Source organism: Megalobrama amblycephala, linkage group LG12, assembly GCF_018812025.1.
Source record: "Megalobrama amblycephala isolate DHTTF-2021 linkage group LG12, ASM1881202v1, whole genome shotgun sequence".
Classification (NCBI taxonomy): Eukaryota; Metazoa; Chordata; class Actinopteri; order Cypriniformes; family Xenocyprididae; genus Megalobrama; species Megalobrama amblycephala.
The window spans coordinates 5,822,214-5,841,250 of record NC_063055.1 but is presented as its reverse complement, the minus strand read 5'-3'; the positions used below and the strand labels follow the sequence as shown (position 1 = coordinate 5,841,250).

At 36.8% G+C, this 19,037-nt stretch overlaps 1 protein-coding gene across 3 annotated transcripts; it reads right to left on the bottom strand.

Annotated features, from left to right (window-relative positions):
* Nucleotides 1–590: 590 nt before the first annotated feature.
* Nucleotides 591–18,478, bottom strand: tfe3a (transcription factor binding to IGHM enhancer 3a). 3 transcript variants are annotated; one of them, XM_048210349.1, is made up of 10 exons: nucleotides 17,983–18,478; nucleotides 13,338–13,451; nucleotides 11,004–11,232; nucleotides 10,682–10,906; nucleotides 7,443–7,538; nucleotides 5,710–5,827; nucleotides 4,353–4,409; nucleotides 4,076–4,151; nucleotides 3,702–3,849; nucleotides 591–1,813 (listed from the first exon to the last, which is right to left on the bottom strand). In XM_048210349.1, the coding sequence occupies exons 1-10, from the start codon at nucleotides 18,117–18,119 to the stop codon at nucleotides 1,385–1,387; spliced, it is 1,629 nt and encodes a 542-aa protein (XP_048066306.1). In that variant the 5' UTR covers nucleotides 18,120–18,478; the 3' UTR covers nucleotides 591–1,384. The 3 variants fall into 3 exon arrangements, with proteins under 3 accessions (XP_048066306.1, XP_048066307.1, XP_048066308.1); XM_048210350.1 differs by having other exon boundaries at nucleotides 13,338–13,561; nucleotides 17,983–18,104; XM_048210351.1 differs by lacking the exon at nucleotides 17,983–18,478 and adding an exon at nucleotides 15,415–16,107.
* Between the last annotated feature and the right edge of the window lie 559 nt (nucleotides 18,479–19,037).

Below are 19,037 nucleotides of genomic sequence, written 5' to 3'. Positions count from 1 at the left end.
GTTGCACAGATGTACAGACTAACATTAAAAAAGGGAAATAAAACACAACTGTCCCTTTCATATTTGAAGAGCTAAACACTAACATACAGTCAGCTCCAAAAGTCTGAGACGTTCATAATTTCAAATTACACTACTGTTCAAAAGTTTGGGGTCTGTAAACATTATTTTTCATTTATTAAAAATACAGTAAAAACAGTAAAATATTGCAATATTTTTACAATTTAAAATTACTTTTCTTTATTTTAAAATGTAATTTATTCCTGTGATCAAAGCTGAATTTTCAGCATCATTACTCCAGTCTTCAGTGTCACATGATCCTTCAGAATATGCTGATTTGCTGCTCAAGAAATATTTATTATTATTATTATCAGTCATTATTATTATGTTGAAAACAGTTTTTGCCACCTAATATTGTTGTGGAATCCATTAAAAGTGACATTTGAAAGAGAAATCTTTTGTAACATTATTAATGACTTTGCTGGGACTTTTGATCAAACGCTGTTGAAAGTGGATCAAGCACCAAAACACACTTGTAGCCAATCAGCAGTAGAGGGCGTGTCCACTCGTGAGGGGGGAGGTGCCATAGTGTGTTTGTGAATTTGGGGGCGGGGTTATAAAGAAAGGGGTGTGATCATTTTGGGTAGGGGCGTGTTTGTTTTCTTGATTTCAAATATCAACAGCATTTCTCAGAAATTGCTTACTGCACCTTTAATGCATCTTTGCTGAATAAAAATATTAATTTATTTTATAAAAACATACTGACAAACTTTTGAACAGTAGTGTATGTTATTAGCATAATAATTTAAGTTAAAAGTTAAACTGATAACATCTTAGTATTTGGTTTGTCTCTTTTCACTTTAATGACAGCAGCTGACAAGTACAAAATCTAAAATATTTTTACTCTATAATTCAAAATCCTGCGTATTGCATATTTCAAGGTTTAAAGTCTCAGACTTTTGGAGCCCACCATTCGAGTGAGGTCTGAACCTAAAAATAATTATATATTTTACTATTCAGGCATGTTTTTTCCCCAACATGTCTAATATATTCATGTGGTTTGACCTTGAGTTAATATTATAGTGCTACTTTTCATATAACTGCATATTAAAAACACAAAATAGATGTTTAGGACTAAATCTACTCTATGTACATATATTCTTCTATATATTCATCAGAGGTCCAGATGATAAATGAGGCTCTAAACATCAGCGTCTGCTCCCGAAGTCTTTCTATACTCTAGAAAAAAGTCTTGAGGATCTCAAACTCTTTTTACGAGACTTCTACAGTACAGCGATTAATAAAGAGCGTGGGGTTACACTGCCCTCTACTGGCCAACAATGGAGCGCGCAAGCAGGATTTGCAACTATCGTCCGAATTGAAGCCGTCACAAGTCTTCTTCCATGCTGAAGCTACTTCTACGACTGCTCGTTTTGGACGCTCCCGGGGAGACTGAGGAAAGCAGGGGATCGGCGCCCCCTACAGGTGACAGAGCGCTGCTGTCATCCATTAAAATATCGCCTAACCCCATATCCGCCATCAGGGCTGGACTAAACACGGAGGCGGCGGGGTCATCCAACTCGCCGAAGCTGAGAGTCCCGAGGTCCAGAGGACTGGTGACTGCCCCGCCAACTGAGGAGGTAGAAGAAGGCGGAGACAAGAAGGAAGAGGGCGTGGTCTGGTTGAGGGACAGAAGGGTCTTGGAGAGGTCATTGCTGGGGTTGTGATCCAGAGTTAAGGTCTGCGACTGGGTCAGCGTGGAGCCAGAGATCTGAGATGAAGAGATGCCGTGGAGACGAGCTTGCATTTCCAGCTCCTGCCGATCACACAGACACAACATGTTAAATCACAACTAAAGGAACATTTTAAGATGACAAGGTGGCCTGCAGACATTAGGTTTTAATAAGAGTTGTTGATTTTCGGCATTGAAAGTGACAGCAGAGAGGTCAGCTTTATGCAAATGAGCGATGGTGTGATGCGGCGACTGCCAGTGGGATTGCATACAGTTATCTGCTGCCTGATACACAAGGATACAGCAGTTTTACAAAAATGGCTACTACTAGAAACTCACAGAACAGAGACATCGCTGAGCTCAAGTGATTTAAACCGCCGTCAGTGTCAATTTCTCTCTTTTAAATCCATCTTTCTTGTTTTAGGTTTTTTTTTTTATCATTTTTTTTGACAGCAAGAGTAAAGAGATGACATGAAATGATGGGGAGAAGAAAGCGGGTATGGGATCAGGACACATAATTCAAATTGGACTCAAATTAGAGTCTTCTGCATTAGCATCAGAACTCAATGTGTAGGAAATGTGTGCTTAACCACTAGACCAATGCTACACTTCATTCCATGTTACTATGCCAATTTTAAGAAAGGATGCAAATTTTGGGGTAAATGGCAAAATAAAATAAAATAAAATAAAAAATAAAATAAAATAAAAGCTAGACCATTGCTACAATTAATTCCATTAATGAATTCCAAAATAAAATAAAATAAAACAAATAAAGCTAGAATTTATTCCATGTTACTATGCCAATTTTAAGAAAGGATGCAAATTTTGGGGTAAATGGCAAAATAAAATAAAATAAAATAAAATAAAATAAAATAAAATAAAATAAAATAAAATAAAATAAAATAAAGCTAGACCATCGCTACAATTCATTCAATGTTACTATGCCAATTTTAAGAAAGGATGCAAATTTTGGGGTAAATGGCAAAATAAATAAAATAAAATAAAATCAATTAAAATAAAATAAAATAAAGCTAGACCATCGCTACAATTCATTCCATGTTACTATGCCAATTTTAAGAAAGGATGCAAATTTTGGGGTAAATGGCAAAATAAAATAAAATAAAATAAAAAATAAAATAAAATAAAAGCTAGACCATTGCTACAATTAATTCCATTAATGAATTCCAAAATAAAATAAAATAAAACAAATAAAGCTAGAATTTATTCCATGTTACTATGCCAATTTTAAGAAAGGATGCAAATTTTGGGGTAAATGGCAAAATAAAATAAAATAAAATAAAATAAAATAAAATAAAATAAAATAAAATAAAATAAAATAAAATAAAGCTAGACCATCGCTACAATTCATTCAATGTTACTATGCCAATTTTAAGAAAGGATGCAAATTTTGGGGTAAATGGCAAAATAAATAAAATAAAATAAAATCAATTAAAATAAAATAAAATAAAGCTAGACCATCGCTACAATTCATTCCATGTTACTATGCCAATTTTAAGAAAGGATGCAAATTTTGGGGTAAATGGCAAAATAAAATAAACTAAACTAAACTAAACTAAAATAAAATGAAATAAAATAAAGCTAGAACATTTCTACAACTTATTCAATGAATGATTTCCAAAATAATAAATAAATAAATAAATAAAGCTAGACCATTGCTACAATTCATTCCATGTTACTATGCCAATTTTAAGAAAGGATGCAAATTTTGGGGTAAATGGCAAAATAAAATAAAATAAAATAAAATAAAACTAGACCATTGCTACAATTCATTCCATGATACTATGCCAATTTTAAGAAACATAAAATTACTAAAACTAACTAAAAATAAAAGCTAATTCTAATACTTATAAAATAGTATATAAAATAATTGTGAAATGTGAAATGGATTTAAATGTGAAATGGATTTAAATATGGCAAAAGAGTTTGTGTATAAATCTATGCTGCAGAATACCTGAATGCGCAGCAGCAGACTGCGGTTGGCGTGTTCAAGTTTCTTCTGTCTCGTCTCCATCTCTTTGGCTCTCTGCTGCTCCTTCTGTAGCTTGCGGATGTAGTCGACCGACGCCTTTAGGATGGTGCCCTTGTTCCAGCGCATCTCTCTGTTGAGAAAACACACGCAGATACTCATACAGATGCATTCACTGAATGAAATCAGTGAAAAAATACTCTACATAAGACAAATACAGTAGTGGGAGACCACTTTGATTTTTTTTAAAACCTGAAAACAAACATTTTACGATTACAAAAAATTCAAACAATGAATTTCACTTAAATGATCACTGTTGAAAACCAGAGAGAAGTGAGAATGAGAGCAGTGGTACTGACGGGTCAGAGGACTTTGGAATGAGAGCTCCGAGTTCCTTAATGCGGTCATTAATGTTGAATCTTCTTCTTCTCTCAACTACAAAACACACACACACACATACACATACTTTAAATGGATGGGAACAACTAGACAGGCAAGATGTTTCAGATAACTAGAAATGTAATTTACTTCCTTATACTCTACCAATGACGGTTAATGTTCAGGATTTTATGTGCAGATAGTAATGACATATCTAGAGATAAAAAAGAAGCAAATCTGCAAGAAATCAAAACTCACTCAGGTTATGGTTGTCTTTTTTCTGTCTCTCCTTCATAATAGCTTTTGCTTCTGCATCTATAAAAAACAAATAACATGGCAATTTATATTTCATATTAAAGGGGAAGTGAGCAATTTCTTTGTCACTAGCATCACCAGACAAACTGCCACACAAATTACCCGGTATCCTGAATACTCCCTCAGTCTGCCATTGGTCAAACAAACAGAACGCTGTTTGAGTTCAAGTTATGGTTGAGATGTGGGACCTTTTGTGGGAATCAATCAACAAATAACTTCCTTGCAATGGTTTCTGATAGCAAACTGTGAATTTAATACACTTTTTAGGTTTTGTTAGCTAAATAAGCTACGTTCACTTTGTTCAGTTTTGGGGATTGATAACAGTCCTGTTCACACAGTGACTTACATTAGCTTCTCGAATACTGTCTGTATGAACATGCATTAGGAATCAAGCGACAGTGACCGAAGTAATATCAAAGATGGCAATGTCCATAAATCTGAAAAGTCTTATTTTAGGCACGACAAGAGTCCAATCTAGCCGCGATTTCATCCATCAAATCTTCATTAACCGACAGAAGCTTTTATATGTGGGTGGAGAGCAGAGCATTTGAGTCGGTGGAGAACAGTGACCGGATCTAAAAGCTCATATATCCATCGCTGCAAGTTATTGAAACCACACACACGGTAGACACGTGTTTGTGCAGCACAGAGCGGCTCTCTCGCACTGTATGACCTGACAGACAATTAGCTGTCCGGTCCGGTTCCGTTCAGACTGGAGTCGGTTATCCAGTCCGGTTTTTCCGAGAATGCAGTTGTGAGTCCCAAAAATGTACGGGAGTGAGTTCGGTTATCGAATGCGATTGTCACTCCTGTGGATATCCGAACTGTGTGTGAATGTAACCATAATAAGGACTCAAATACAGGACTGACAACCGTATTCTGCTGCTGAATGTGACCTAAGATTCACAAACCATATCTGCCCTCCTATCATTCCAAACACTGGTGTTTTAGTAGCAATCGTAATAAATTAGCAGTTTTACTTTACTTTGTATTGCATGCTGGCCAGTGACTGATAAATGATGGGTATTTGCACTAACCACTTAGTCACAAGTTCTGCAAAACCACAAATATCCACTGACACGATAATGAATCATACGCAGCGATGATTGTATTTTAACAGTGTGTGTGTGCGAGAACAGATCTGGGAACTGCAGTGAAATTGGGAAATGGCAAATGTGGTGTGTAACTGCTGATACAGTAAGACTGAATGGACTGGCTGGTGAAGGATCGGTGCTAGAGAAATGAGGAAGAAGAAGCAGTGAGATAAAGAAATGGAAGGCCACAGATGAGAGATACAGACCGGTCAACTCTCTCTTGACGTTGTGCAGGTCTGCAGGGCAGGAGTTGCTGACGGTGATGGTGGGCGCCGCCATGCCCTGACTGCTATACACATCCAGGAGATTTCCTGAGACTGGCAGCTGTTGAAAACCAACCACAACCCATTAAATCAGGGCCCCGCCCACTGCATTATCTAGTCAGAGGCCCCCTCATCACACATGGTGCGCCGTATGGATAACCTTTATTCAGTTCAGATAACCACAAACACGAACCTTCATATCTGAAGGGCAACATCTTTAATAATGGCCAAACGGTTCTTGTGTGCACGTTTATTTGTAAAGTGAAACAAACTAGACTAGGCAAGGACAATTATATGAATAAATCTAAATTATTTTGGAGCTCAAAACATAAAAATGCATAAACATTCCTCTGTCAGTGCTTACTAAAACTTTTGAGAACATAAAACAGAGCACATCTAACCAAATTTATGCTTAAAATGCTTCATTAAAACTAGCGCTGCCACTAATAAAAACATGTACATTTCCATACTGAACGCGGCAATTTACGCAAAAATGGTTTCACGAATGAAGTTTGTGCTGCTAGCGTTTCATCAGTGAGGTATTGCATTTCACTGCTTGCATTTCATCAACCCATAGCTGCATTGAGAGTGCAGTCAGAAATTTTTAGAATTACTAAACCGGTTCCATAAGTTCCATAAACATGTTTGAAGTTTCAAACTCGCAGGTTTACCACAAAACACACTTCATTCATCTTGACAAACAGCCAGCATGAAAGGTAACTTTTGATTTGCGAAACCGATGAGGTGACACCTGTGCAAAAATCAATTATGTAAAATCCATCCAAATTTCCTTTGAATCTGCAGTCCTGAGGCATAGATCTTGGCCAACACATGCTCAAATAAACCCATTGGACTGTTCACAACATGCTAAGATTATTTCAACCAACCAAAACACAAACCTACCATCTTTACACCGCATTTACACAGAAAGTGACAGAAAGACAGGCAATGAAGCAGAGAGATGAAATATGCTAAATTTACCTCAATCTGGCCCTTTTTCTTTTCATTCTCCGGCAGTAAAACCAGAATCCTCATGTTCTCTTACACGCCTGCAAAGTGCTTCCTCTTTCTATGTGTCTCTCCGTAAAAAGGGACGTTTACAAATGGGGAAATATGTTCTGGAGCATTAAAAACACCACAGAAATCAGCTCATGCACACATATTGAATGGCCGGTGTCTCTGCATGTGTGTGTGCGCGGCAGCTCTCTGTCACTCCTCCTCGGTGTGGCGACCCCACCCATTGTGAGCCATGTGTCAGAAGTTTATATTTGCTTCCAGTGTTTCAAGCCCACATTCAACCCAAACGTCCCGAATGCAAACAATACACTGACAATACTGAAGCCCATGAGCCTATCGTAACTGGTTACACAAGTGCCTCTACCTGAACTCCTCCCACACTCAACTGAAAATTACTGATTTGAAAACGAAATTGTATTTCCAAAGCAATGGCATGTCAGAGCAGGATTCGCTTGGAGACAAATTTGCTTGCAAAAGACTAAGGCAGAAATGTGGGCATCAGTGAATTAACTGGAAACTATGACTAATGGCTGTTTCATCATTATCAACAACAGCAAATTATATAAAAAAGTTATGCATGTAAGATCTTTACTTAATCTGTTCTTATGAAATGAATTGCTCAATTGATCCTCAATAGAGTTGAGGATGTTGCTACATACCGTGTTGGGAAGCTGCAAACCCGAGTCGATCAGTGTCATAAATTCATCGTTTAAACTCGATTCCAGGCTGATGATGTCATCGATGACGTCTTCAATCTGTGCATATCGAAAAGAGAGGGAAAAAACAGTTTAGCAGGACTTGTGGACAATCTTTTACATTCCTTCCAGCACAAGAAGCTGCTTTAAAGTGTGACTTCCATCTTGAGTCATGAGGCAGAAGGATTTCTAAATAACACACTACACAGCAGTTTCCAGAGTGACACACCGGCCACAAGGAGATGAGAAATACAGACATCCGATTCAAAGTCTGATAGAAGTCTCGAACCTTAGCCAGCTTGTATTTCATCGTAGGGTTTTCCAGCCAGTGGTTTTGATTGAGAAGGCTCCTTCAGTACATGAACAGGAGAAATACAGGACTGAAAGGCTTTAATAGCCAAGCCCACACAAAGTGCAAAGTGTGCTAGGGTCATTGAGCCTCGAGTGTGATATTTACCAGCACAATGTGGTACCAAAAGCAAAGTGCCAGAGAGAGTCTGGCCGACTTCACGCAGACCTGACAAAGCGCACTATTGTATTTAGTAAACGCAGGGCGAATTCTTCAAAAGAATCTTTCCGAGTCTCAGAGCTAAACACTTAATTAGTTGTCTAGCATACTCTAAACGGCTTAAGACTTGAGATTATTAGGGCAATAATTACTGGTTAGTGCAGTTTTGTAAGCATGTGAAATTCACAGACTATGACTAGCAAAGTAAGCGGCCTAACGTACAAGCTGGTTGGAGAATAAAACCTTATCCTGTCAATGCAGCATTGTTTGATAACACAACACTAAACTTTGACTTCTCACACAAGCTAAATCATATACGGAATATGAAAGTGAATGGTTAATGTGCTGATATCTTACTGCGATAGATCTGGGTCAGATTTGATATACTGTATGTAAAATCCTCAAAACTATAGGAATATCTGTACTGTAATTAGTCAGAGGAATAGTAAAAGTTACTGTGTAATTTTGCATGTGAAAGTAGAACAGAGCGCTTATATATACAGGGCCTAAAACTTTTTGCCACACCTCCCGATGGGTGATGACTTAAGAAAATTTACCATAAATATTTTTTACCAGCCATTTAGCAAAAACAGGCAGTTGTGACACCAAAATTTTAGATACCAAATTTCAGGTACAGAAATTTAATAATCAAATGAAAAATAACACTGCATAGTCTTCACTGAAAGTTACAAAAGTTGTTGTAGAGCAATGAGTGATTTTTCTCTGTCTTTTGTTGTCTGATTAACATTAAAAACACAGACAGCGGCAGGTTTTTTAGGCTACTGTCACTTTAAGAGCTAATGCACGGATCCAATATACTGATACACATGCGGTTTCTTTCTCAACTGTTTCTCAACTGTACTCCACAGTACAGTTATTTTAAAGCACAAGAAGAGAGTTAAATTCAGTATTTGAATGCTGTCTTGAGACGCGGCTTTCTGGGTGCGCGCTTCGGATGTTCGCACACGGAAAACTTCCTACACAGCGTGCGAATACTGAATTGAGTTCCCTTCCCTTGCCAATATTTAAATTGGCAAAGCTTAAACTTTCGTGATGATGCAGCACTGGCCCATCAACTATCCCGAGCGTCGTTCACGTTCATGTTCTCACAACATTGCATTGCTAGTATTCATAAAAATGTTACCATCCAATGACAATTGACACCGTTTCATATACTCGCCAACATCAATTTTTACTCATATTTGGCGCTTGACAAGTTTTAATTTTAGGCCCTGTGTGTGTGTAATATATATATATTTGAAGATACACATATATGCGCCAAAAGTGATATCTGGAGTCTGGAGGGGATATTTGTTTTTACCATCCAAATATGAGAAAAAATACTTTATATATATATTTTTTTTTAAATATTTTAAATATGAGGGAACAACAAAACACTAAACTTGAATAAGGTATTTATCTGACAAACTTATTTGGCAAAAAATGGCAAACTACAGCTACAGATTTAATTTTACTATGCAAAAAAATAAAAATAAAAATGCATTAAAAAACAAAAAGCTCACAGGAAAAAGCATACATTGACTACAACATAATTAGTTATTAATATTTCGGTGGTTCTCTCTTGTTTTTGCATGTTCATAATTTCTTTGTATGACATCCAGGGCAAAAATTATGTCTGCACAATTTGGTATGTTTCATTGCCTAATCACAAATAAAACAATTGACTCCAAGTACAACTACGCAATATATTTGCAAAATCTTTAACAAATTTAATGATATTTGAATAAATGGTGAAGATGACAATTTTTCTAGTCCAGACATCACTTTTGTATAATCGAGTCTGCCAAATGCATAATTGTATATGTTTGTGCTATGGTTACTTTTTTAAGCAATTAAAAAAAAAATTATTGAAAATGATTTTTCCCAGGTCCCTAAATGAAGAAGGGACCTTGGAAAAAGCCATATCAAGAATATCACAGAGACTTTGGAGATCTGGTGACAGTATGAAACCACACAGAACACCCTAGCAATCACATAGAAACACCCCACAACAATCATGCCAGGAACAAGAAACACTAAAATCTAGTAACTGAGCAGTGATAGTAGAGGTTATTTTGTAATTGTGCGTGTAAAAGTAGGCCAGAGCGGAGAACATTACATTATGCTGTTAGTGATTGGGTAAATGGGTCATCTTTTGTCATGGCATTAGCTCAAGGACTCTTATCTTTACTATTTTTACAATAACTTTATTGCCATGATGTAGTACTGTTAAACTTACTTAATTTAAAGATACACAACCGTTCAAAAGTTTGGGGTCGGTAATATTTTTTTACATTTTTGTAATGAGCCTTGTATGCACACCAAGACTGCATTTATGTGATCAAAACATACAGTAAAACCAGTAATATCATGAAAAATTATTACAAATTAAAATAACTATTTGAATACATTTTAAAATGTCATTTATTCTTGTGATTCAAAGCTGATTTTCAGCATCATTACGCCAGTCTTCAGTGTCACATGATCCTTCAGAAATCATTCTAATATGCTGATTTGATGCTCAAGAAAAATGTGCTAATATTTGAAACAGAAATCTTTTGTAACAATATAAATGTCTTTGTCACTTTTGATCAATTTAATGCATCTTTGTTAAATAGGAGTATTAATATGTTTATCACATTCTTGCCAATATACATTTTATAACAGAAACATTTGATCTGGGTTCAGTTTGTACCTCTTCTTTGTTCGATCCAAGGCTGAGCACAGCCAGCGGGCTGCTGGGAGTGCTACTGGCAGCAGGGGCCAACTCAGGGGCAGAGGCAGGCTGGGGAGAAGGCGACGTTGCCAGCGTCTGATTGGCTATTTTATTGCCAAGAGTGTGAGAGAGGTATTGCTTCACTTGCTGCCTCTGAGCTTGTTGGATGTGGTACTTTGTTGGGTTTTCCAAGTGAGTTTGAACCTAGTATTCAAACACAGAACAACTTTAGTTCCCCCTAATGTTGTAAACAGTATTTAAACATCCAAATGTTGATTTTTATATATTTATTATGTGATACCTTCAGCACTTCCACAGGCACCTGGGCCGGGGTGGCAGGCAGGGAAGAGGCGACGGAGATGGCAGGGGTGGCGCCAGTAAGGCGCTGCTGAGCGCTGGAGGCCTGTTTCTGGGCCTCTCGTCTCTCCTGGTCCTGAGCCTGCTGTCGCATCAGCTCCTGCCTCATCAACACACGTGACGTCATCACGGAGCCGGCTGGGGTCACGGGGTCAGCAGAGGTCAGAGAGCCACTACGAGGGCAGACGATGAGAAGATAAATAAGCTTAGAGTACCACGCTACACTCCCGTGCTGTAATCATATTACTGCATGCTATTTTTGAAACGCAGGACTGAGAGTTCACCGCTGAGACAGAGACCGATTTAAGACAGACGGCGTGAGAACTGGTCGGAAATAATTCTCTCTTGTTCATGAGATCGTAACAACTACTGAAATTTAAAAAATGTGATGATAGCAGCATTTCCCCCTAGCATTTTGAGCAGATTCTTAAACACCTCTTGTCCGAATGGCCATTTTGTTCATGTGCTCAACAGATAGGTCTACGCCTGTGATTGGCTACAATGATCAAAGCTTCAAAAACATGTTGTAAATAAATAGACATTTTTGACGCTCTTCACCAAGCGCTATACACACAGGAGCGTTTGAAAGCATTCATCTATCAGCAGATCCCTAATATAGGCCTATCTGCTGATAGACAGATCTGCTGATAGACACCTTTTTTAAAACACTTCTGTTTATTTGTGTAAGCAATCAGTGAAGATGCTGGTATCATCACATTTTTTAAATTTCAGTACAGAAGTCGGTACTTTTGACAACCCTATGTCAAGCTCCTTAACTGCATTCCTCATAAAAACAAAAACTATTGAATAAAAATAGTTAATTTCTTATTTAAAAGGTCTTATTGTACATGCTACTTGGAAGAAAAACCTCAAAATGTAATGACTTTCTCTGCCTGAGGCACAGCAGGGAGAATATAGAAACCAATAAAATGATTGCCTCTTTATGATCCAATTAAATCCTGATGAATATAATCAAATCCTGCTCCACATTATTTCCTGCTGAATATCATCTCACTCTGAAATAAATCATACTGTGGAAGGTAAATTCAGTTGAAATGCTATTTTATGTTGTCAAAAAAGTGACGCATTTCCTTAATACACATTCTTTGTCTTTTTTTATCATTGCAGGTTATTCCAAAGAAAAAAGTTATGTTCTCATAATATTTCATCAAAACAAAATAAAATATTAATCAAATATTAATAAAATAAACATATTCTTTTTTCCAACTCCTCTCATCCAAACATGTCAAATAGAGACCAATTCTCACAATCCAGTCAACTGACAGGGAAAATAAAGTCTCATCCTACATATTTTTCACTTTAGACACTTTTATGCAAAGTAACTTGCAAATGAGAATAATACAAACAAAATACGTCCTTAGTAACTTATCAGCGGTCGAAATCTCTCCATCCAGTCTTGCATTTCCAACGATACAGCCTTCACATTTCTTTCACACGGGCTTTTTTTCTGATGAGTCATTGTGGGAAGTCGTAGAGCGAACAGAAAACAAGCAGCCAAGACCATGCTGCCTCAAACACATTGTTTGCAACAAGCAAATCCAAAGATTGCTATGTCAGGCAGATCACACTGTCAGATAAGACTGTGGGAGACAGCAGCGTGTGAACTTTGACACCGTTGTATAATTGATTTATCTTAAAAACCACTTGGTTATGTAATTCTTTGCAGTAATCAAACCGTCTGAGCCACTATCCTTAATCACATTACTCCATAATCAATATGTTTTTTTGTAAGGAGAGCTGAGGAAAGAGGTATTATGATTGATCATGTTTGTATTTGTGCTGAATCACTGGGAAGTCCCTGGAAACAGACACCGGGAAGTTCTGTCAACAGAAACCCAACGCCGGGACAGCATGCACTGACCTGCCTCATCGCAGAAAAAACAAGCAGCGCTCACACAATTGAGCACAAAAACACAACACTGGTGGATAATTTCATACAAAATGAGCGATAAGCATCTGAGTGACACAGCAAACCAAGAAGAATGTAGAATATGTCAACAATTCAGAAATACAGTAACTCGTTGCCGGTAAAATCCCACGGGGTAAAGCTGATTACAGCGTAAAAAAAATAACAGGTAAATGTGACAAAGAAAACTTCTAGACATCTAACGCAGAGTATGCAGGAAGTAAATCAGATACGATTGCCGTTCTATCAAAAGCGTATCTGGCATGCGGCCACAATCTAAATGAGTAGGTGACAGTACAGATACAAACAGGAAGTATATATTTATATAATCGGATCATTCACCGGACTCACCTTGGAGTGATGGGCTGACTCTTGAGCTCGTAGAAGGTGTCCGAATCGGAGGAGAAAATGCCTTCCACCTCAATATCTGCCACGATCCCAGACTCAGGCTGAAGGGGTTCAACACTGAGAGGGGAAGAACACAGCAACGTCATATACTGTCAGTCCACAAACGTCTCCCATTATCTGACATGTTGATGCAGAGACCGTGAACAGGAGGGGTGTACTGTAACATCCTGCAATGATTAAAGTCTGTCAGATACACTAAACGCTAAACTCACAATACTATTTAATACACAGCTCACAAACTTTGATGGTGGGAAAAACCACACACGTATACATTACACAGAATACAGTATATATATATATATATATATATATATATGTGTAACGGATCTGCGCATGCATGTGATTCATGAATTAATTGCAAAGTTTAACCATCATAGAGTGAAAGTTCATAATTTGCATGTTTGGCTTGACAATTTACACATTCTAGCGATTTTAAACCATTCTGGTGAAAGAGAACTCAATTCAGTATTCATGTGCTGTTATCTGTGCACACAGCGCGTTTCAGATAGCACACTAACACTGAATTAATCCCCCTTTTTACGTATTCTTGCACTTGAATGGACACACAAAATTATGTCAAAATGCCCATCTTGGCTAGTATTCACATACACAGTAGGTTACGCCTTAAAGTCAATATGAAATCAACATTCCCTCCAACTGTCTGCTGTGAGCTGAATGGAATTCTAGATCCAATCAATTCCCAGCGGGAAAAAACGAGCCACGCCCTCTATTTTTTCTCATTTGATACTCCGTTTCACTCGAAAATACATCACAATACTGAAGTGAAGTCAGTCACAACTTCCGGTTCACGGTGACTTTAAGTGAACGTAAACAGTTGAGAAAGAAATCAGATGTGTATCATTGTATTGCATCAGTGCATTAGGTCTTAAAGTGACAGCAGCCTATAAATACCTGCGGCTGTCTGTCATTAATGATAATCAAACAACAAAAGACAGCTTTAACAAAGATTAATCTATATTTAGCTTATACAGTGAATATATACACTGCCATTCAAAAGTTTGGAAACATTATTATTTTTAATGTTTTCGAAAGAAGTCTCTTTTAATCATCAAGCCTGCATTTATTTGATTTATATTTCTATTATAATATACTTTAAAATATAATTTATGTCTGTGATGCAAAGCTGAATTTTCAGCATTATTAAATCCAGTCTTCAGTGTCACATGATCCTTCAGAAATCATTCCACCTCAATGCTGATTTATTAAAAATGTTGTGCTGCTGAACATTTTTTTATAATGTGATACTTTTTTTCAGGATTCTTTGATGAATAAAAAGTTAAAAAAGAGCAGCATTTATTTAATTTCTTATTTAAAATCTTTTGTAACAATATACACAACTGTTCAAAAGTTCGGGGTCAGTGTTTTTTCTTTCTTTCTTTTTTTTTTTGGAAGAAATTAATACATTTTTTCAGCAAGGATGTGTTAAATTGATAAAAAGTGATAGTAAAGATTTATATTGTTAGAAAATATTTCTATTTTGAATAAATGCTGTTCTTTTTGACCATTTATTCATCAATGAATCCTAAAAAAAAAAGTATCACAGTTTCCAAAAAATATTAAGCAACACAACTGTTTCCAACTTTGATAATAATTGAGTATCAAATATATATATATATATATATATATATTATATATAAATAATTTACATGTGTTAATTATGTATACTACTGATGTATGACATAAGCACCTTCATACAAAAGTTGCTCATAAAGGGTAGCCTACCTAAACAGCATTAAGCTTTTATGGCCTTTTTTTCCTTGGGCACCAATGGCAAAACCCTAATGAGCATAAATGTCCCAAAACTAGTCAGCTTCCTATCTATGCAACACATAGGGAGTTCACGAGCGATTGAGAGACATCCACTATCTCACCAATATGCCACTGTAACAGAAAGGCGACAATCACATCCACAACACCATCACCTCTGAGCATAAAGTATGAAATACTATCCTCAGAAAGCTCTAAATGCATTTTTAGACCTTTCACAGATTTCACATACCTAAAGCCTCTTCTGGTTAGTGCAATAATCCAAGTGATGTAATCAGCTCAAACGTTATCAAACGAAACCATTCCTGTAAATCCGGTTTGTAAACCGCATCAACTCATGGTCAGCATCTGAATCTCGAACTGATACGAGCTGTCACGCTGATTTGCACGGTCTAAAGGCGAATTTACGAGCAGAGCATCCGCCGTTTCGCTTGTGTTTTGGTTTCACCAGGTGGCCATGTTTGTGCTACTCCGAGCACGCGAAGCTCCTCCATCCTCCGGTGAAATTATGAAATTGCGAAACCTACTACGATGAAGGCTTAGCTCATGTATATTAAAAATGTCATTCAATCGTTGCTTGGTAACCTTCCTGGAGCTGTCAGTATGAAAACCAAATTAATATTTATTGACCAAGCCTCCACTACTCGTTAATTGGCCAGCTGACTAACGCCCACGCTTGCCTTTGAGCCAATCAGCTTCGCTGCCTTGGGGAAGCTAATTAATATTCATAAAGAACGCCTTCATCGTAGTAAAACATAATATACGCTTCCAGGTCTCTAGAGACTCGAGCTTTCAGGCTGCGGAACTTTCCTTAAATACCCAAATTTCCACGAAAATGACAAGTACACGAGAAAACTTTCCCTAAACTTACATAAACTGTGTTTTCATTGTGTATTAGCTGCGGACATCCCTAATAAAAACAACACCTTTACTAAAAAAAGAGAAATGCAAAAGCATAAAGTCAACAGTCACCGCCAGAGGGAGTCACTGCATCAATTCTATATCAAAATCAATTTTTATAAGTTATAATATTTACAATTTATAATTTATAATCAATTTATAATTGATAAGAACAGCATTTATCTAAAATATAAAGTTTTTGCAACATTATAAATGTCTATACTGTCACTTTTGATCAATTTAATGCATCCTTGCTGAATAAAAGTATTTCTTTAATTTCTTCCCAACAAAAAACTCATACTGACCCCAAACTTTTGAATGATAGTGATCTTACAAAAGCTTTGTATTTCAGATAAACGCTGTTTTTTAACTTTCTATTCATCAAATAATCCTGAAAAAACTGTTTTCAACACTGATAATAATAATAATAATAATAATAAGAAGAAGAAGAAGAAGAAGAAGAATTCTGAAAGATCATGTGACACTGAAGACTGGAGTAATGATTGGAATTTGCAATATTGTAATACTGTATATAAGAATGGAAAGTACCTCATCTCTTTAGGTACTGCTGTAATACTTCATTTCACTCTTACTGTACTGAATACAACTACCACCTGTCTGATGATGTGACAATAAAGAATATTGAACTTTGAAAGCACATTATGCAATGTAAAACATAAAAATGTAAACTTTTATGGCAATTGGGCTGTAGACAGAAAAAGCTGTGGTCATGTCTTTTTTCTGAGTTCAGCAAATGAAAAACACATTCCTTTTGGGTACAAAAGGAGCAAAATAGCGTGCGCTCAGCAAGCATTCAGTCAATGCAAGCAAGAACTTGAGAGGAAGCCGAGCGAAAACATGGATAAAGAAAAAAGAGAAAGGGAAAATGTGTGGGTAGATTTGCTGAGTCATATCCCGTGAAATCTGAGGCTCAGGACAGAAAGTGCAAAGCTAAGCCTCCGGTTAAACGGCTATAGTGGGTGAGAGTAACACAGACGGACATTCCAGAGGAATTGTTTTGGCAGGGTTGAAGGGAGTGGGGTAATTTTAAAGGTCGAGGCTGGTTGGATCGCTTTGATGGTCGGGTTGAGGAATTAAAGGAGATGGTTCTTCTGATATTCTGAAAACGTCGATGTACATTCGAATAAAAAGATTTTAATGTGCCACGGCTTTCATAACCTCAACATCTTCCTGCAGCACACAATATTTAGAAACTTCAAATAATATTTGTAATGCCTCAACTTTGGTTAATTTGTGTAATAGGCTAATATTGCATCTTTATAATTTATGACAGAGCAGAATGAGAAAAAAAAACTGTAAATAACTGACCTAAAAACAGTCAAGTTATATGCAAAAATAAAATTCATAGCTAACCCTTAAAAAAGAAGCAGAACAGTCTGACAGTCTATATTTATTAGAAGTTGTAAATGCATGTTTTACAAGAAAATGTTTTAGTTTTTAACAAGTAATGTTTAATTCAATGCATCACTTGCCATTTCTTTGTAACTGTTGGTGAAAAGTTAGAAATTTAAGTTGTAAATGCATGTTTTACAAGAAAATGTTTCAGTTTTTCTGATTTAACATGTAATGTTTAATTCAATGCATAACTTGCCATTTCTTTGTAACTGTTGGTGAAAAGTTAGCAATTTCTGAGTGATTTTTTTTTAACACTAAAACTTAACAATCTGCATTGAAGTGATGAAACAAAGAGTTGAACAACCTCTAATTAAAAGCATCCAGTTTTACTCATATCAGCATCTACATTAAGTTGTCAATACATGCACTAACTTAAAGTAGCCTAAAGTCCTACAGTCTGCAGGATCCCATGAATGCAAATGCAAAACAACAGTTTGAATCAGTCATTACAACTACAGAGTTTATGTGATGCTCGTGCACTAACCTGATGAGATTGACAGATTCGGCTGAAGAGTCCAGTATGACGTAGACGGTCTGGGGACGCTCGTGCTGCGCCTGTTGTCCAGGTAACGCCACTTCCGCTCTTCCCTTCTCGGGTCTGAAGGAAGGCAGACTGGACATTTTCTCCAGGAGCAAAATGGTATTTACAAACAGCAGGATAAACGACCTAGAGTAACTGAGCAACTGGTAGCGATGATAATCTGAGCTCAAGTTAACAAACTATATCAAAACCAGCTGTTTTCTGAAGAGGTTAAAATAGAGGACTGTCAACAAACCGTTACAAAATTTTCACTGCCTCCCGTATCGATGCTTTGTTTGTCTGTCTAGACTAGAGCTTGATGAAAAATAAATGCCCCTTTGACGACCAAAGTCCTTAGTTCGTCTGTCAGTGTCTAGCTGCTGTGCTCACCGTTATCTTGCTCTCTTCTCCTCAACTGAGAGGTGTAAATCTTTGACTGGAAAACCCCACAGTGACGCTCCATGATCAGCCGAGTGTGGACAGACAGACGAGCGGTCCAATAAGCTGAGCAGCAGGGCGGGACTTCACTGACATCAGCCAATAGGCGAACGATAGAGTACTTGTTTACTTCAAAGGTTAGGTCACCCTTTGATAAAACATTACAAACAATTTCGTCATCCTTTAGATTTAGATTATGTGTCCCTTTGTGATGTTATGAAAAGAATACTACAATAAAATAATGCTGATGATGAAATTCAGTGAATTCACTGCGATTTAATTGAGCACATAGTATAGTCAGAATTTATTACGCCTAGATTAAATAATGCAAAGGAATGTTTTTGACAGATTCCACTAATAGAGGCACGAATCACGTGTGAGACCTATTATATATGTTTAATAAACTATTATATAGCTAGATGTATGTATCTTCTCTTTAAAATGGTGATTTGTGTCCTGTTCCTCAATTGTCAGACATATTGACCTTCGTTTCTATGGTTTGGATCCTATTCTATTGAAAAAAAGTGCCTTTTACACATACATGAACTAAGATATTAAAAGGCTAGTTCACCCAAAAATTA